This window comes from Aplidium turbinatum, chromosome 17 (assembly GCF_918807975.1).
Source record: "Aplidium turbinatum chromosome 17, kaAplTurb1.1, whole genome shotgun sequence".
In the NCBI taxonomy this organism is placed as follows: Eukaryota; Metazoa; Chordata; class Ascidiacea; order Aplousobranchia; family Polyclinidae; genus Aplidium; species Aplidium turbinatum.
Window position 1 is genome coordinate 20,655,032 of NC_137488.1, and position 21,282 is coordinate 20,676,313.

At 38.1% G+C, this 21,282-nt stretch overlaps 1 protein-coding gene across 1 annotated transcript; it reads right to left on the reverse strand.

Annotated features, from left to right (window-relative positions):
- Positions 1-1,114: 1,114 nt before the first annotated feature.
- LOC145786302 (gamma-aminobutyric acid receptor subunit pi-like) lies at positions 1,115-19,920 on the reverse strand. Its single transcript, XM_082597942.1, has 12 exons — positions 19,796-19,920; positions 17,952-18,091; positions 13,909-13,976; positions 13,688-13,771; positions 12,566-12,727; positions 11,883-11,952; positions 10,695-10,850; positions 9,558-9,791; positions 8,354-8,471; positions 6,530-6,599; positions 3,197-3,239; positions 1,115-1,552 (listed from the first exon to the last, which is right to left on the reverse strand). The coding sequence occupies exons 1-12, from the start codon at positions 19,918-19,920 to the stop codon at positions 1,302-1,304; spliced, it is 1,521 nt and encodes a 506-aa protein (XP_082454068.1). The 3' UTR covers positions 1,115-1,301.
- Positions 19,921-21,282: the final 1,362 nt, after the last annotated feature.

Below are 21,282 nucleotides of genomic sequence, written 5' to 3' on the forward strand. Positions count from 1 at the left end.
GCGGTGTCGAACCGGCGCCCTTTCGATTGCCGTTCTAGGGCTCTCACCACTTGGCTATGCAGCCGACATAAGGAAAGGTGTTTATAAAGTTTAACTTGTAATCGTTTGTGAAAATCTTCATTCTCGTTTGAAAATGTCAACAAGCCTCTTTGGAAAAGTAATCCTCTTTGGAAAAGTAATCCTCTTTGGAAAAGTAATCCTCTTTGGAAAAGTAACCAAGGTGATCGATATGGAGTGATGTTTCCTGTCAATCCAAAAGTTGCCAGTGACCAACTGAACTATTCGAGGCGGACAATCTGATTAGCCTACTTAATATGCATTTTGGTTTTCGATTTTTCTTGACTTTTTATAAAATTTACTAAACCTCAGTGACCTTCTTTTTAAACTTTGATGATTTTTCTTTTTAGAAAGCTTCGCATTGCAATCTGCATTTTTGTTCAATGTTATCCACATTAGCAGATCTAGGAACACCAGACCATTCATTCATAATCATTCAATCGTTTTATGTTTCGTCATTAACGCGTCCGGGACTAAAAAGATACTAGCCTGGCACGTTAATGAGCGAAAGATCTTAAAGTTGCTGTTCTGATGCTCATTTCAAGAGCAGGATAGCCTATGTGTAAATAAATCCTTTGATTTTTAACTTTTCTTGAACACGGGAACCTTTAGACAATTTTTTTTTTATATATTTTGCAAATAGGACTTAGGTATGGGACCTTTCAGACACCTTTCAAAATCTATGTCCGAAAGAGTCCTGATAACCGTTTGTAAATTTGTAAAAATTTCACAATAATGAAATTGGTTCAGATTTCCTTGTCTTCAGCGAAAGTTAAGTATCTATAGGCTACCTGATGTATCTAAACACCAAAGACCCTGAATCTTTTTTCTTGTTTATCGATCAACAAAGTCGAAAAAGTATGCTACATCTGTCTTTTTTACTTTGAGCTTTAAAAAACACATTTTTCAGCACAGAACCTATCCTTCTTTGCCGGTTCGTTATAAGACATGTGGTCTGGTAAAACGTGAAATAAGTTAGGGCTTATTGATTAGCCTGTGATAAAAAATATTGGCGCGAAAAAAACACAAGACAACAGAAAAAGTTTGCTGCCGGATTCGTCCCAATGTTCGATATGTCCAAAATTTCTTCTACTTTTTTTCAAATAGCCTGCATTGTAGACGTAGAGTCACGTAGTCTATCCATAGTTCAATTTGAAATAGCCTATACGCAAATAAACTCCAATTCTAAAATAATTCCATCAACCAGTAGCCTAATGGCCAGAAATTGCAAGAAACTTGCTGTTCTAGTCCAACACATTGAGAAATATCCACCAATAGGCGACATTGAAGATTAAAAATCCAAAAGGGAATAAAGCTCTGGAGTAGGCATCGATTTTCTCCACCGTATTTTTGAGGTTTGTCATCTGTAGAATCTTTTTCGCTCTCACTTCATATTCATCCTCCATGTCAAGGACAAGATCACTGGATTTCATGTAGCGACTTGAGTCTCGTTGCTTGAAAACGGAATATTTGTTACCGGAGAAGAGGTTATTTTCTGAAATTTAAAAGATTATTAAAATGGCAACTCATTGAAGAAGTTGGCCACCAGTGGCATAGCGTGACCATGTTTTGGGAGTTCACGTTTTCAGAAAACTTTAATCGACTTGTAAGCCTACTTAAACAATCCCTGGGTGAGATTCAATCGAGTCACATCCATAGGCTATAGCCTACTGTTTTTTAAATACAAGTAGAATACTATTTTATGTCGGTTTTTGTACATTTGCGGTTTGTTGTTTGTATTTTTTCTTTGTTGTGGCTATGGACAGCTTTGTCTGATGCAAATAAATTATAGGCTAATAGTTAATGTACGCTACTATTTGAATTTATTGAAAAAGTGAGTACCAGAGTCACGCTACTCCACTGTTGGCCACATTACTTAAAGTAAAAAGATCAACTTCCAGTTTTGTGGAACAGAAACGTTGTTATATGAAGGGGGTCTTTCAATTTGTTATTCTAATATTTTTATACAAACTATGCAATTAAAAAAAAAGAAATGAAAGCGGAGTTTTGCAACTCGAAATATTCCTAAAATAGTCAAAGAGCCTCCCCCCCGAATGACACAGATGCAAGGGGGCAATTGACAAGTTCAAACGCCTCATCATCCTGCAGCTCAACATTGAAGGTTACACAGCAAGCAAGGGGCAGCTTTTTATACTAATTGGGCACTCGTAATCCCCTTCCACGCCAGTGCCCGTTTCTGCAAATGCCATCGCCTCCTAGCTAGTGCAGAACGGGGTCTACAAGACAGAGGACCGCAAGGCATCCCACCTTGTCGTCAAAGAAGTATCTGCCCTGTGGCAAGTTGAAACTCTACCAGAGGAAACAATATTCGAAGATTTCAATCCAGAGGAGACCACCATCGCCAGCCTAGTGAAACCACACAAGTCTCCAGGGCTGGATAAGATCTGCCCTGAGCTTGTGCTCCATGCTGGCCCTGCGCCTTCGTACTGGCTAAGTAGATTCCTTTCTTCCTGCTTGCACCACCTCACAATTCCAAAAACCTGGAGAAGAGCTTTAGTAGTTGCAATCCCTAAGTCTCACAAGCCACCAAAGGACCAACGGAGCTATCGTTTGATATATCTCCTTTACGTTCTTTTCAAAATCTTTGAAAGACTGGTCTATGTTCGCGTCGATCCAATCATCGACCCGCTCCTTCCAAAAAAGCAAGCTGGGTTCCGGCGCAGAAAATCCACCGTTGATCAGGTCACACTTTTGACCCAAGACATCAAGAATTGTTTTGAGACAAATAAAGGCCAGCTCTGTCTTTTTAGATCTTACTGACTACAACACCATATGGCATAGCGGCCTTACTTGCAAGCTGCTTTGCCTTGACAGCGCACTCCCGCTACTTTGAAAACCTCTAACAATGATTCTTTAAACCAGAAAGTAGCGGAAGTTCGTCTGAGGCCAAACTTGCGCCTCTCCGTTACATTGGAGAAAAAGTAGCATCACTTCTGCAGCCGCTTCTCTAACAAAAATTTGGCATCGCTAATGCTAACAAAAAGTAGCGCACAATTAGCGGCGCTACAAAAATAGCGCGCTACTGCCCACCTCTGGTTGGTAAATTGTTAAAAGTTGAACTATTGTTTTAACTGTTGCAACACGCAAATCAACAGTTCAAGAAAGTATCTGAACAAACCTCTCTTGCAATTGCAGCATCCCATTGGTTTAGAATGCTCTTCCTAAAATTGTAAAACAAAAACACAATTAGCTGATCATATGTGTGTGATAATACCTGCGATAAAGTTATCTTTGAAAATCAATGAATTTAATATAAGATAAAAGTTTTTAAAACGTTTAATATTTTTAATACCAAAGACAGGCAAGACACAACAATAGCCTACAACAGGGCTGAGCATTATAACAATATATTTTACATATTTACAAATAGTTTTAACAGTCGAACGTTTTCGGCTTAACTAAAGTCCTCATCAGGAATCTGAAAATATTCATAAAAATGCAATAAATTTCAACTTCTTGAAAGTAACTAGCCAACTGACTATATAAGCATCAAGAAATACGCAGTAATTAAAAGCAATAGGCCTAGTGTGGAAAACAGACAGAGCGGAAAACAAATTAGGCTACATCAGAAAAAAAGGCAACTGCTGCCTACAAAAGAATTGCATCATAGGATACGTGATACATCTAGTAAATGTTGAGAAGAATGAATTGAAAATATTTTTGTACATTGATTGAAACATAAATCAGCCTAGCGGTTGTCAAATTTTTCAAAATCCTCAGTTCCATAACCGAACAGTGGTAATTTCTCTCCAACCAAAACCACGAAAGAGATAATTGCACAAATGTCGAGATATGGTTTCAAGGTATGTTTTTTACATTTATTTCAAGGATGAAATTAAAATAAAGCAGGTTAAAAGAACAAAAAAACTGCTGTAATCGCTCTTTTGGTAGTTGTAACCGTGAGTCTCAAGTTGTGAAGTTAACAAAAGAAAATCGAGAAAAAAAACGTTCAAGTTGTGCTCGAACATCTCAAACCTTGTGAATATAGAGTGTGTCCTTCTTTTATAAGTCAAAAAAATCCGTGTTGGCATTGAACGTACGTTCATTGGCTGGTTTAAGTCTTTATTCTTGGACTGAAAGTCCCTGATAGATTTGTGGAGGCATTGAACCACTGACACAGCACAGGACTGGTCAGTGGTCACCGAGATTGTCAGAGTGAAGTTTTCGATTGTTGTTAAAGTGTTGTCTGTGAATTAATCCATACACTATGTGCCGCTCAATGGAGAGCAGTGCTGAAATGCGTTGCTCAAGCGCATACCCTGAGAGCCGAACCAGCGCCGCTTGAGCATTCACATTCAACCACATATGGCGTTGAAAATGGCAGAAGTGTTTGTTTTTCCATCATACTTAATTTGGCATATTTGCAGCATGGAGTAACGGATTTAAACACATCAGCTAGTTCAAATTTGGCAGAAAAACTGCCAATTGAGTCCTGTAAAAATGTAATAAATGGAAGGTAGGCCTAATGGAGTGAAGAAGCAATGAAACATTATGGACCCAACTGAATTTTATTTCAACGTCAGTAAATGCAATTACAACAGCCTGTCCTTGCATGGACTGCAGACGTTTCCAATTAAACCAACTCTGCTATGAACCTACTGGTCACAGCGGTAAACCATAATCTCTTCGTGGGAAAATTGTAACATAAGATTCCCGAATCCGTTCGTCTGCGTGTAATGACCGAAAAAGAAACACTCCTTTGAAACGTCTATTCAAAATTGTATTTCTGTAAAATTAGCCACCTGGCTGTCGAAAATGGGATGCAACGCCGTACACCACTAAAACTTGTCACTACAGAACAGATTACTTGGATAAAAGACGGAAATTTTCGTCCAGCTGACAAGCACTAAGCAAAACAGTTAAACATGCGACCAACCTCTTCAAGCAACAATTTTAAAATGACTAGAATAATTATCAATATCTCAAACTCACGTACGCAGTACTGTGACGTAATAGTGAAAGACATTGTCACGCAATTCAAACAGGTGTTCAAAGGTGATGATGCAATATTTCATGTTTAAACAGGTTTGACACAAGTTTTACGAACGATGGTGCAATTTTGGCTCATTTTTTAGGAAAAATTCCATGACGTAATACGCTAAGATTCAGTAGACCTGAACGGTTTTTATATGACGTTTGATTAGGTGAACAATTGTCTGGAACACCTACAGATTTTGCCAATTGAATTTGAAAACAACAAAAACTCAAGTTATTTATCATAGTTTTTCTATCCTGGAACAAGTTTTCTCCTAAAATTAAAAATGCCTTCAGTATTGATTTAAGTAGTTTCCTTGTAGAACCACTAGGCTATTCTTTTATGCAGTGGCGGAACCAGTAAGTAGCCTTAGGGAGGGGGAAATTTCAAGAGAACATATTTACATGTAAGGCTACGTTTACATGACGTTTCATTGCGCCCGAAATGAAAGATTTCCATTTCGGTTCGTTTGGCGGACGCGTAATCTGTTTACACGCGGCGACCGAAGTGAGATTCATGGCGGTCTGGATTTCACATCGGTAGTTTTGACAGAAATGAAACCGATATCAAGTGGTTTCGGCTATGTAAACACGCCGCAATGAGATCCTAGCAATGAAATTAGCCCTAGTAGTTTGATTATAGTCAGTTAACTGGTAGTGTAATAATCTGTAGTGTAACACGTAAAAAGAACTTGAATATAACATAAATAAAATAGTTTTGTTTTTGAAGTCATAATAATAGAATGTTTCCACTGGTTTAGAATGTTGGTTGCGCTTTGGAACCAGCCATCTGCATGATATAGCCTATATTTTCAACTAGGACTAGTCTAGAATGTTGGCTGTTTTTTAGACTGAGCATAAAGGTTTATTGTCAATGTCATCTGTAATCATTTGAGACATGCATTGGACTGGTGCACTAGTAAAGAGCAAATAATTAGTCAATAAATTAAGCTACCGTAGTCCATTCTTGAAGAACACAAGTAAATTATTGGCTCTGAACTTGTGATGTCAGTCTATTGACCCAAAAGAATTTTGAAAATACTTGTGATATTTCAGTAGTGGTTAATGTACCCTTTCCCCTTGGAATTGCACGTTTTATTGTAGAATCTATGTTGTTGTTTTTTTGGTAGAAGAACCAGCCTTATTTTCAGCGTACCCAGTAGCCTAGTTACAGGCACGAAAATCACTCATGCGTAGAGGCTGTATTTCTTTCGCCCGAAACCAAAAGCCGCCGCAATGAGATGGCACGTGAACAAAACTTTTTTCACGCCGCTTTGAGATTTCATTTCGGTCATTTTCATTTCGCCTATCATGTAAACGTAGCCTAAGTCTACAGTACATAAACCCGACCTTGCAAGTAAACCATGCATGAAGTTACTTTTTTTGTGTTTTAATGGGAGTGGGCGCTCCAATCCCCCCCCCTCCGGATCCACCCCTGCTTCTATATTCCTGACACTAATTACACGCTTTCATTTACCGTCACATTTCCAAATGAAGAGAATTCCGTCTCGTGGTCGTCATTGGTGGAATGCATTTTATCAGGATATCTGGAAGCAAAATAATGCCTCTGGAATGTTTTGCTTTAGTCTCGGTTTATTTGTTTTAGTTGTAATTGAGTGAAAGTTTGACATTTATAAATAAATAAAAACGCTTTCATCTCCAAACTGAGTAGAAGAACTTTAATAAAAAACTAAAGACACATTCTCAGATTACGATTGGAATCACTTGGGTGACGTCACATAATGGAGCATCTCGCGCCAAGATATTCTATGTCCATTCTATGTTACAGTGTCACACCTATATATCCATCTCACATCAAACCTATGGCACACAGAGGACTCAACACGAACAAAAGACCAATGTAATCGACGAAATTTGAAGACCAATAGCCTACGGTACTCTAATGGCCTGTTTAACTACATTGTGTTAGCCTAAGGGGTGCATTTTTATCGCACAAAAATTCTGTGATCGACCATTTTTTCACCAAAAGCAACCACTACAACCCTAATTTGAAATCAAAATATTCCTATTTGCTGGCCTCACAAAATGAAAGCTTTGTAGCCAGTGCTGTTGAGAGGATAATTTGGGCATGGTACTAATGAGGCCTTTAAGTCCCAAATTAAGACATTTCTAAGAAAAATGCACTATAGTATATATCCAAAGAATAGGAAGCGTTTTGTTTTTAATTTTTCCGGGCCGCTTGTGAAAGTTACGGGCCCTTAATTCATCCCTGGTCCTCAAGTACTCTCTGTCAAGGCTATTGTTTGTACCTGACTGCCAATGCATTGATTCTTCAAGCTGTTGTGGAAAGCACACGAAAGAAGCATACATCATCTACAATGTAACGTTCTAGTTCCTTGATCTAGTGAGAGCTGCTGAATAGTGCATGCTGCCTCATTCACCCCTTCCCAATAAAGTAATTAGTTTCAAAACAAAACTTCGTTCCTGATAGCAAAATAATATCTTCGGAGCATCCTACCATTCTGTGACTACAAAGTTTCTGTTTTGTAAGAATAGTGACGCAGCAAAGAAACAGCTTTCAAAAATTTTGCACCGTCAGCACAGAAGGGACACACACTGTTGCACAAAACTTGCATATTGATGAGGAATCTTGCATAAATTTGCTAGAGGATTCGCTTTAAAATTGAATGAGATAAGTAATCAATTTTCCTGCTGGTGTTGAAAATGATTTTCCAACCAATTCCAGCTTTCAAGACTTCAAGATTTTTACTACAAAATGCATGTAAAGTATCGATAAAATAAATCTTTTTTCTTTGTAGCTTGAGATCAATCCTTGAAGTCAGACAGTTTCAAATTTAGGTAGAAAATTTTATCATTTAAAGTGGATTGGAATTTTTCATACCGATTCAAGAAGCCTTTCCATCCTTCTCTTGCTTCGAAAATTCCTACAGAAACATTTTCCTTGGATAACCGACGAACAATTGGCCGATAGCACAGAATGAATTCAAGTTTTTAGCATTCATTTCAGAGTATAAGTTTTTAACTAAAACTTGTTTAAAAGCTACTCTCTCCACTCAATTCACCACTTTAATATGTCAACACATTCTCTATTCATCTCTGTGGTTCAGTTACAAACTGGCCAATCCTACTAACCTACTGTACGATTGTATCACAAATGGTTGTTTTATCGTTATCCAATAAAACAAAAAATCATTTTTTTAATTTAAGTTATTAAAATCGTGTTAGGTGGTGAAAGCTTGCTTGAAAATGCAGAATGAAACGTTTTTGATGGTCGATCACATAGTGACATCACAAAAACGGCATTTTGACAGAACAATACCTTGCATAGAACAAGTTGGCTCTTTTGATACAAAATCTCAAAGTAAAATGTGCCCCGGCGTATTCCATCAGCGCAGCGAAAATGAATCCATAACATGCGAACACGTAATAATCGATTGCTGAAAACACATCGGAAGGTAATAACGACTTTTAGCTCCCACGCCTCTAGGGACACACATTTTAAAGAGCTTGGCGCAATTTGTCGCATTTTTGCTCTTCTCCTAGCATCATTTAACTTTTTAATCGAATTTCTTAAAAGGCCCCAAGGTCTTAATAGCTATACAATAAGAAACTGACAATTTTAAATCCAGTCTTGAAATAAATAAATTGCCACTTTCTAAATACTGCGGTTAAACAGCTTTTTCCCCAAATCAATTGAAATCAAAAATTAATTAATTATTTATTGATATAAATCTGGTCAAATTTTTTAAATCTTCCAAACAGAAGCATGAGGTTTGGTTCAGTAAAGATCAAGCCAGCAAGCCAGTCTCATCTTGTGTTGATTCAACGTGTACAGACGTTGAATCAACGTAAATAAAACGGTTGCTTTGCTGTCTGATCCATTTCTTGGTGGGGGTAAACACAAAACGAGCAGTTAATAATGAGGTGCATTAAGATTCGATTGTTGCATAGTTCCAGTATAATGTCTTGAGTTATTGATTGTGGATACAAAATCAATAACTGAAATTATTACGAAACACGATGGGATGCTTGACTAATTTCTGACAGCCTGACAGCGACAGTAGATTAAAATGTAATAAAACAAAAAAACTTATAATTTATCTTCAGATTATAACTTTATCTCAATGAATAATGAATTGGCACATCTCCAAGCAAGGATTCCATCTTCATTGCATATTGCGAAGATGGTTCTCCACTGGGGATAGCCTACTGTAGTTCAGACGGAAAACAACTCGGATACTGACAAAACTTTTGATTTTCCATCCAGAACTTTGCGCTTTGATCCGGAACTTATTACACGTGGTGCGATTGTGTTGGGCTCTTATATCATGAGAATTTTGAAGTATGTTGTGACCGGAACAAATTAATGTGAATCATTCTAATAAAAAGTTGTTGAAATTCCACGGTATAACTGTCTGGTGCCTATAATTAACGCCCCAAAAGTTAAGTAATTAGGTATCAAACGTTGCTTCTAATGTTTCAAATACTATAGGCCCTACTCTATAAATTCCTCCTGGAATCACCTTTTACAAATGAAGTTGATCTCGGGCCATTACCGTACACGCCAATCATGAGAGTGGTCATTGATAGAACAGTAGTGGCTCCCAAAGCTACCCGGGCAGGAACAGAAGACATGTTGATCCAAAATGATATCCATGAGAGGACCACCAACAAGATGGAAGGGAAGTATGTCTGCATCACGAAGAACAACATATTTCTCTTCAGTCCAAACGACAAAACTAACCGCGAATAATTCCCTGTAATGCAAAGAGAGGTAACAGAAGGACATGGGTAATATCATTTACTTTTTGTGAGGGTAACGCTGTGACAGACAGTTCATTGTCATATTTAGACATATGCTAAGTCGTAAAAGGTTTAGACTAAGTAGACAGAAAGACAAAGAGGCCAATCTTCCGACTCCGACACCGTTCCATGTCAAATAAGCTATGACACCACACGGGTGTGGCAGACTTGATGACCAGTTCGGTCCTTCTTCCACTCCCTCATCATCAGCCAACAAACTAACTCACATTGTAATCTTGTAGGCCTATTGTTTTTTTGTTTTTTTTCACATCTGCTGATAATGCAAAATAAAAGAACTTCTTCTTCTTCCCACTCCAAGACACGTCATTAATTGTCTTGCCACTAACACAGCCGTATACTCCCGATCTGCGTCGAACTAACGTCCTTCCGAGTGTAATGCAAGTGCTCGCATCACTTGGCAATGATATTTTGTTATGACGTACAATAAAGTTGTTCATATGATTGGAAAAAACTTTATAAACCATAAACCAACACAAGAAAATTTTCAGGGAGCAGTTTGGTATCTCAATAAAATCCACTCTCAAGAAAAGAAAAATGTTTATTAGACCAAAGGCAGGGCAAGTAAAATAACATCGAAAAAGGCAAGTTTCAAAACTTAAGATTGAACATAAAAAATATCCTTGTTAGAAACAACTTAATCTGACCAAGAATGTTCCCTGGAACATCAGCGTTCGCTGAGCAACATTTCTTGCATGACAATCTAACGAAAATGAGCCTTTTACACTTTGTTTCTTTATTTTACAACAACTCTGTTAAAAAACACATTTTCTTTGCTTTAAATTGCCGAAATCATTCTTGTAATCTTCACCTACTCCAAACCATTCCTGTATCCTTACCGAGCATTCCTGTCTGCAAATCTTTGTAGATGAGGCAAGAAGTGATGTTGAACTGCGGAAGGACAACATCCTTCATTCCTGTCACTGATCCCTGGTCATCTCTGCAACTTTCTTCTTTGTTCCATCGATACCGAAGATGATCATCAGTGAACGACCCTGGAATGAAAGCAATTATCAATGAAGGATACAACTTATACTTAATCGCATCACGATTAGTGAACTGTTAAACTGGCAACTCTGCCTCGTGTTTGGTTAACCGACTATTGACATTGTGTGTTGCTGGGACACAGTTACGTGATTTTGATAAGCGACGAACCGAGAACTTTTCAACCCTTCACTGGGCAATGTGGGTTGTAGATACTTGATGACGTTTATTTTATGTCACCAATAAATGGTATATTAGTTGCGTTTTCAAAACTGCTAGCAGTTGTTAAATTAGTTTCTTTTTTTTGTAAATTTAATTAAGCTGCACTAGAGCAGGGTTTCCCAAACTTTTTTGGGCCACGGACCACTATTTGTGAAATTTTTTGGGTCACGGACCACTAAGTTTTCGGACCACTAAACAACTTTTTAACTGCAACGAAGGTGCAACGAGTAAGATTTACGATACTGGATAGCAAAAGCTTTTGAAATCATTTAAGTTGTAAAGAACTGCGGCAATTATCTTTGACAGGGTACAGCACACAGTGTACATTGTACACTGTACAACGTATATGCGTGACTTTTTAATTTCTTGTCATATCGCCACGGACTACCTGTGCAGTCATCGCGGACCACCAATGGTCCGCGGACCACAGTTTGGGAAACCCTGCACTAGAGAGATCACTTTTCTGCATCACAGACATAGAAAATTGTTACTTTAACTGTTTTAGCATACAATACTTTATTCACGCAAAAACCAGATAGCCTACATACCAACGAGTAAAAAAGACGTCAATTTATCTTTATTTCAGATGCAATAATTATTAGCCTGTACTAGTCTATACCTGATGAGGACACAACAATGCACAGATGAGCGCACAACAATGCACTGATGAGCACACAACAATGCAGCGATGAGGACACAACAATGCAATGGAAACGTTTTAAAATCTTTTTTAGCCATTATATGCTCATTGATTTTGCGTGAATAAAGAATGTCCAAACCTTTGATGTCACAACGTTTTGAAACTGCTTGCAAAAACTTACAGCTAGCCAGCAGGAGGCTGCAATTCTGTTTGTCCATCGGATATTTAAGGAGTTTCATGGGGCAAGAAACCTGGAAGAGCACAAGAGCTATTGAAGTACATGAAGTGAATATGTGCTAGAAACACTGGAGCTATCATACATTAAATATTAGTATTACCATGCTTTAAAGCAAATGCTATATTGAAATAAACTTGATAAATTGATTGACTAAATTGAGCTACAGTAGGCTATAGGCTACCGAACAACTTTGTTGTTGTCTATTATTAGTACTTAAATAAAATTTCAAATTGACATCGAAACATCGTTATAATCGATCCGAAATAATTGAAGTCAATTATTCTAATTTGATTTGTTGAGCAAGAGGAAAATTTGCAAAGAAATTTAATTATATTTTTAAATATTTATATTCCGCATTATCAACTTTAGTTTGAAGTGAACACAAACTAGAAATAGGTTTTTACCATAGAACTTGTAAGTCGGCATCTACAGCTTAATTACTGGAATGAAATTATGGGTCTACCATACAGAAACTTGACAACCTAACCGTTACAATAAGACATATTAAAACTGAAACGTCAGTTATCGCGTCACATTTGCTTTGTGACGTCAGAAATCATTTTAAATTGACCAGCGCGGTCCAAGCGACTGATGAAAAAGCTCTCCAATTGTTTGAGGTAGCTCACCCTGCTAGTGATCCTGATGACATAGAGGACCTTCCCGTCCGGATAAAGCGTAATCAATCCGTTCCTACTTGTGACGTCATGAATGAATGACGTCTGAGCGTTGACCATATAAGTGTCGGGAACCCAGATTCTGTCGCTTAGAGAACTGTCCATCGTCAAAGGCTGAAAAACAGATGATAGATTGTCGACAAACCATCACTGTCAACACTTTATCCGTAGCTGAAAAGTTATGTGTGGGCAGAATACTATTTTGCATGTGACTGAAACTAATTCAATCTAACCTCCTCGGTGAGTTGAGAGTTACTGAAATGTAAGGTGGCTCACATGACAATGGTGATCATCGAATTTGTTCATACACAGCGTCGCACCGAACGCATACATACAGTATAGGCTATATCTATTGCTGGCCAGGTTGATTACAGCAATAACGCTCAAAGTGTGCTATAGTTCATAGCGTTCCAAATAAGGAATGATTTCTTTCTGTATGTGATGAAATTTTGTGATGGGGGTGTCTAGAGCGCCCCCACACTCGTGTAATCGACCTTGATTACAAACATCGTGAAGCAAGTGAGCTCTAGGATTCTCTAGAGACAATAGTGGATACAGAAGAGGGGAATGACTTCCACCCTTAAAATTTGGGAAATTAACTTTTTCACGGTGTTTTTGCAAGGTCGAATTACTGTAGACCTACACAACACATCAGTGCGCTTTGTTGAAATCACCCCACCCCCCCTAAGGTTACTTGCTAGATCCGCCCCTGGCTAGAGACAACTAATGTTTGTGAGGTCAAAGTAGAACGAACACCACCACTTTCGCGTCACAATGCGAGACTAAGAAGTATCAGCAAACGACTGAAAAAAACGACGCCTTTCTTGATGAAGAGGTTCTTACTACACAAGCTCTCAAAAAGAAAGGCAAGGCAATCTCATCACTACTAACCAGTGTTGAGTCACAATTACGAACATTTCGAAACAAATGTTGTTTTGTTTCTAAATCAAATGAATGTCTTCATCTTGGTTTTAGAAAATTATCCTCATGGTGAAAAATTGCGTTTCTTCTGAATAAATGTCAACTTCGCGCACTCCTGGTATAGCCTACAATTTAATCGAAATATTTCATTACTTTGGTCAACCCTCCTTGTCCCGCAGATTTGTCCAGCCTATCATCCCTCCATTGTTGGAACAGGGTGAAGGTAATAGTGTATTCCTGAATGTAAACAACAAATTGTTTTATAACTTTCATATCACAAAATTACAAAAACCAAAGAACTCAACAATTCTCTGTTTTGATAATTTCTTTTCTATTGTTTATTGTCCCGATTGCGTCCCCATCCCATGCCGTACCATATCTGCGTCTGATATCTTGTCGATGCTCGTCACCGCGATCGAAGTGTTCACCTCCAAAGGAGCATCTGAGAACAAACAACGTAAACGAATTTGTTGCGTCACAATTAGATCTTGTTAATGGGGTCATTGGTCGAACTAATATTGCCACACGGGAAAGAATGGGCTGTAGAATTGATAAGCGGTGTATCGGGTTCTTTTGGACCCGCGATGATGTTCGGGGGTTCTCCTTTTCCAAAGGTTCAGGAAACTTGAAAAGAGACCCCGTATTTTTTGGGTAAAGTGTTTTTCTGGAAGTGTCCTAATTTGGGGCTTGAGGATCTTATTGGAACAGGACCTAAATTATCCTCTCGACGGCCCTGTACATGGTCACTCACCGCAGCCTTCAGCTTAGTTAACAATGATGTTTCAATGTTATAATGCATCATCGCTAGACAAGGCTGAACTATGTCACACAGATAGAAGGATGTTCTTTGGTATGAAATGCTTCAACAGTTCACTCTGTGCAGCTCTTGAGCAAAACATTTAAACTTACAGGGAAGGCAAGTAAATATCAGAATATACTTTTTAAATCCGATGTTTTTCTTTCCCTGTTTACGAGCATTGTTGAAAACAAACAACTATTCAAAAGTTATTTGAGAATTAGAGAACAAATAAGATAACTTTTGAAAATGTGGTTTTTCTGAATTTCTACAAAACAAATAGATCAGTTAAACAAGAATAACGCATTACCCAAGAAACCAAAACCAATTCGAAGTTGTATTTGAGCAAGCAAGCCCACACAGTTGCCTGCTGTGAAGATAACAGGATCGATAAATCAGAAGCCTAAATATGGCGCATACTTTATTGATTTATTTTTTCCATCATGAAACGAGAAGCAGGAAATCTATCAATTCCGCCTTCAATTCCTCTCATTGCATTAAATAGATGCTTGCATGGACAATTAAAATGACCAGTAACGCTATTTGCCTTTTAAAGGAGTCTGAAAACAGAGTTGCCAAATGGGGGTATCAACTCAAGCACGCTTACTTTGCAATTCTGTTTGGTTACTGACAGCCTATTCGATCCAGAGTTTGGCCAACGGTGTACAAAAACGCATTTATGATAACTTGCTTGCTCATCAAAAACTATCATTTTTTCGTAGGCTACATTAGATTCATAAGAGATTGGAACTGATTTTTTTTTCTAATCTTTATCCTCGGACTGAAAGCCTTGATAGGTTATTCCTGGGAGTTTTACATAGGCTACTTGTAGAGGCTTTTGACGCCGGGCTAGTCACCGAGATTGGCAGAGTGAAGTTTCCGATTGTTGAAGTCTTGTCTGTGAATTATTCCATCCACAAGATTCCACTGAATGAAGAGCAGTCCTGAAATGTGTTGCTCAAGCGCACACCGCAAGAGTTGAACCAGCGCCGTGTGATCTCGAGTCGGGCATTTAACCAGTGAACTAACGACCTTTGCAATATTTGTTTTGATTTAAACCAAAAAACTGGTCTTTGTTTTATTATTTTTATCCTGCATTGCGGGGAAAGCGGACTTGAGCGCTATGCATCGGTGTACGCCTTCCGACGTACACCTGACCCACGCTGCAGCCGACGGCAATGTCTGTTTCCGGTTGTCTACTCTACTTATGACTTCAATTTGGTACTACCCATTACTCGAAATCGATCACTGGGTAGAGGCAATTATCGTAAAGTTTCTTGCCCAGAGAAACAACAGCAAGTGCGGGTAGTTGGAGTCGAACATGCAGGCTCTCGACTGCGAGCCCAACGCGCTAACCACTCGGCCACTGCTGCCGATAAACGGCGCAACATGCAAACAAAACCACAATGCGAATCACAGATTACAAATATCTGCAGTTTAGTTGCTGTGCCATTAATACACATGCTGTGCTGTTGCTGCCCAGAAAATTTCAAAATCGACAATCAACACATATATCTGGATCTGCTACTGTTCGGTGAGTCCGATTCGGTGAGTTCCTAACCTCTAACTCCTAACCCTAACCCCAAACCCCTAACCCTAAAACGGCAATGATAATTAGGCTACGCTACCCAATAATTTAAAAAAAAAAATTGAAAAAATCTCCCGTTAAGGGATCGGACTCACCGAATCGGACTCACCGAATCGGACTCACCGAAACGGGCCATTCCGCATATACCTACACAAGAGCTTCTGTTGCATGGAAGTCATAATCTGCCTACGGAAAGCGTATTGATCAACCACAGAACAATACCATTTGACGCTTCCTTAAATGTTATTAATGTACAGAGGAAGTTGAGACATGGCTTTCCCAGTGCTACTCTTGAGAAACATTCAATTCAATTTTACTGTTTTGCTTTTGATCCCTTTTAGCAGTGAAAATCGAATTTTTATTTAAGACCAGGAAGACCAAACGCGGTAAACAAAGGGATTTCTAAAAATAAACAACCATCTGAAATACTCCACTAATAGCACCTTGAACAGCTTGATAACCAGAGCGATTTATAACACTCAGAAGAGTTGCAATGCAGCTCTAAAACTTGAAACAATAGAAATGGCTGAAAAAATTAATGATTTTGAGAGGTGGTGCTTCTGTAGAATGCAACGTATTTCATGGCTTGCAACCAAGACAAATAAAGAAGTTTTACACCAAGTGAACCAAACCAGATCTCTGTTTTAAAAATATTAAAATTAGACAATATAAACTTCTCGGGCATGTAATAAAAAAGCAAAAACTGGAACATCTCTTTTTAACTGGTAAAGTTTTTGGAAAGCGGGTACCTGGCATACAAAGACATACTCATCTGAAACCATATAACGACAAAACAGAAACAATCATTCATGCAACATATCATAGGAATATCTGGTCTAATTAATCATTCAAGGACGTCACGCGCTAACCAACTGAGCTTTCGGTTCAGTTTCAAGTATTCATTTATTTTATTTCTTTTCTGCTGAAACTTCTACGTGTCAATTACAACAGCTGAAGAACACAAAAACAACAGCATCTAGCTACTGTAGAATAATCGAGCACATAACATCTTTGATGCACGCGGCTTGATAATTTATGCACAGGAAATAGGACGTTAGTCTTATTTATCAACATAAACCACATCACATACATTTCAAGATATTGGACCAAAATTGCTTGTATAGTCTTGTATTTGAGAAAGTTTTTTCAACTAGACTTTATGATAAATATCAGTGATTAAAGGATAAAGGTGAGTCCCATACTTGATTCAAATGCACCCTAGGTAGAGGTGAACGGTGTTTTCAACAACCAGCATAAGCCGGGAGTCGAACCAGGATTGCATGATTGGAAAGCGAGTGCCTTATTCGTTGCGCCATTTCACAGCAGTAATTACAGTAGTAAAATATTAAAGCATGTCACTGTTACATGGTTGTTACTTTTTTACTGAAAGTAAATGAACTTTAACTCATTTTAGTATAGGCTACAAAGTACAGTATAAATTCAAGAAAAATGCTTCAATATTTTTACAATAATTACTTGTGACTTTGCCATGTTCCCAACAAAGTTATGGCATAAAAACCAACAAAACATTAGCACAGATTTAACAAGAAAAAAATTTTCCAATATTTTTCGCTTAATTTCAATCCCGATGATTTGGCAACTCCGCTAAACACACCAAGTTTGACGAAATAAAATCGGTCGAAAAACGAGGGCTGCCCTATGCATCAAATCACTTCCAAGTCTAGAACACTTACAATCATTTTGAAAAGAACCAAAAGAGCATTTCTTTTGCTTTGATTTACGATTTGCTGGTTTTGTATGCCATGGCCCATGAGTGGCCGTGTCTGAAATGTAGCCTACCAAAGGTCACGTGTTCTTGTGTAAAAAAAAAAAATGGGACCCAAGTTTCACATTTTGTTTGCCAATAGAGAGTTTAACTTTTACGTTCATGTGACAGAATAATCCCAGACATTAAATTAGTCGTTTTTCTACATTGATTTAACGTCTGCGGACGTCTATGTCGTTACGTAGTTGTCTGCAGACGTTGAATCGAAGTAAAAAACGACTGATTTTCTGTCTGTACAATGACTTACCATTCTCAATTCCAGGTCTGATGTACTTGTGGTAAAAGTTGGGATTGATGAGAGTCTCAATTGACGCCCCGTAAGGCATGGGGCGGTTGGATGTGAACACGCGATTGCCTGTACCCAACCGTCTGTTCAATCGTGAGTGCCTGCTGGGAATATAAGTTTGAAAATACTTATTTTGTTTGTTTCTTGAGCCAGATAAAACAGTAGTTTACGCGTATTCCTTTAAACTGTCAATTTTTGTTGTAGATTTTATAGAAGAAAATGCATAAGAACTATAATTTTTGGATTATTTGAAAAACAAAATTTCCTCTTCTTCTGGCAGATAATTTAGCTTTTGCTAACTTGTGAAGAAATGTCTAAGCAGAATATGCGGGAAGCATCAAACCATAGTTAATAAATATAAGGTATATTTATTAACTATGATCAAACGCAGAAAGAACATGAAGTGAATGGCCTCAAGTATTATTCGTCGACGAATTGCCAACTACAGTATTTAGGCGCTCAAACATTTCATTTCAATTTGACGTGAAATTGTCTTGCTTTTATTTCATTTTGAAATATTTCTTTTGAGAAGTATTTGGTGTTGTTTCATTTTCATGAGAAAGATTCGTTTCAAACAACTTTAGTTTATACTTTACTTTGTTTTAATATCTTTTGGCAACATTGAACCGATAGGGTTAGTGCAGCAATCTTCCAGGAAGTAGCCTAGCTCATAACAGAGTTACCTCGCCGGGATTTGAACCTGCGACTTAGTTAAAGGTGCAACTGAGTTTACAAAAATTAATTTTACAAAAAGTTTGCATATTACGATTTGAATTAATTTTGTCTTCAATGGATTAGGCAACTATTGCAACACAATGACCATTGTACGCTAATAAACAATGCACAATCGAAACCATACACAATATCACACCAACAATGACTCACTTTTGGTTTGAATTCACGAGAACTGCCAGAACAAAGATCAGATATGCGAGGATATAAAAACAAAAGTTATCTGGGATTCTTGCCATGACTGGTCTGTTTGCTGCAAACTAAGATGAATAAACTGAATATTTCACTTGTTTAACTCAAACCATTAGCCTACACGTTTCATATCAAAGTAAGTTCGGGTGGGAACTTATGTAAATCCTACCAACTTTGTGAACACACAATCTGATTAAAAATCAAGCGTCTGCATAGACGATGAGGCGAGTATTGTTTCAGTTGCTACTTTGTTAATAAATATTTAAAACTACAGTTAAAAACTAAATACTAAGCTGGGAATGGGATGGAAGGCATATTTTGAGATGGAAGATTGAAAATGTCAAAAATGGAATGGGATGGAAGATTTGGATGGACGGAAGACAATCTTCCACCATTCCATCTCTATTCCATCATTAACTTTCTAGCCTAACACTCATTAAGACATAAAAAAATAGTTAAAATATCTTCAGTAAAAGTTGCCGTTTGATTACGTTTCTTGAATTAAACATTAAAAGCACTACCGTATCCGAAACTATTAGGAATAACCTATCAAGGCTTTGTTAGTCCGAGGATAAAGATTCAAATCCAACCAGCCATAACATTATTATTGTAACAGTAAGAAGCCTCGTCCACACCTAAGGTTGTTGCAATCTTTTCGTTTTCCTTCTCACACAAATACATGAACTTTTCCACACACTCAACTTGTTGGCCCCACAAATCTAATCACTGGCTAGTATGGCTTTCTAGTAGGCCTATAACTATTTTAAAAATCAAAATAACTCTTAATGCTACCGCATCTTTACGTAGGCTACTTCTTAAGCAACTGCACCAGTGCAGATACAATTATTTGACCCGGCAGAGAATTGAACCTCTTCACTTACACAAAAGCTACCGATGCTTTCCTTTCCACATCTGCCTTCCGACCTTGTCTCTTCAAGCAATTCGCTAAGTAAGCCACTAATCTGTTGGTGCTATACTTCAAGTGTCTGAAGCGAGGTTGCGGCATGGAAGCGGCCAAAGAAAGATCGCAGATTAATTAATATTTAAAACTTGCAGGCGTGCACAAAATTTTAAAGCTGATTGCAAAAGCTAATGAACTGCAATGGGAAATGCAAATGAAAATAAACTTTAAAACCCTACCAGCTCAATGGCCTAGTGGTTTCGTCGTTGACACGGGAGCTTGTATAGATCTAAGAACGATTCCTGGTCTGGCCATATCAACGACTTTAAAAATGGTACCGATTGTGTTCTTTCTTGCATATGAGTCGGGGCCATGGCCCCCTCAAAATTTTCAAAGTTTGGATTCTAAAGTTGAGCGTTTTCTTGAAAATACTGTATAATATTATTTGTAGAAAATTATACCGTTTTCCAAGTCATCTGGCAACTAACACCCCCCAAAAACTTGTTTTAGACACACAGAAAGACACCAATAAATTTTGTAAAAACAAATGACCGAAGTATTTTGAGCCACATTCCGGCTTTGCGTAAAGAGCCTGATTACTTTTTTACAGAGCGTTCTCGACCATGACCGCAACGACGTAAATGTTTTGCTGAACATATACAAAGAAACATGTGAAGTAGACTACTCGAAGTACAAAAGCTGACAATGCCTAGAATAGTGGAGGTACAAGTTAACCGTGCTAACGTCTGCGCTGAATCGGCTTCCCAGTATTTCCAACGTTCGGTATATGTCCCATACATCGACGGATTGAGTAACTCTCTTCGGGAACGATTCAGTGACAATCCTTCATTTTTTGCGTTGCTATCCATCCTTCACCAAACAAACCAACCAAGATAGATGAGATTGAGCATTTGTATTCTTTGGATAACTTTGACAGCGAAGTAATTCTCTGGAGATCTTCTCTGACTTCTCAAGTCAACCAGGAAATTTTGCAAGAACTTCTTTTGAGTACCGTACTAAATATTATCCAAGCGTGCATAGTGCAATCCAAGTCATCATGACCTTGTCAGCAACAAACAGTTGAGGCTGAAAGGTCTTGTTCGTGCATGAAGAGGGTCAAGACCTGGCTACTGCAGTGGCGTAACTACCCATTGGATCTTGTGGATAAATCCAGGGGCGGCACGTTGCTAGAGGGCGGCAAAATGTGATAACGTTTTAAAGTTTAAACGAACAATGACAGTCACGTTAATTTATTCTCGGAGAGACTCAGACTTAAATGACATGGTTAACCCTGATCTAAGTGAAGCCAAAAAATTAAACAAGTTATGCCTATAAACTAATTTGCAACTTTTTTAGATTGTGCCTCACCATGTGGTATTTGTGACGGTTTAATGGTACGGTAGCCTACTCATGCTGTTGAAGTAATGATAGAATGTCGGTTGTAACTTGTAAGCTATAGCATTGTTC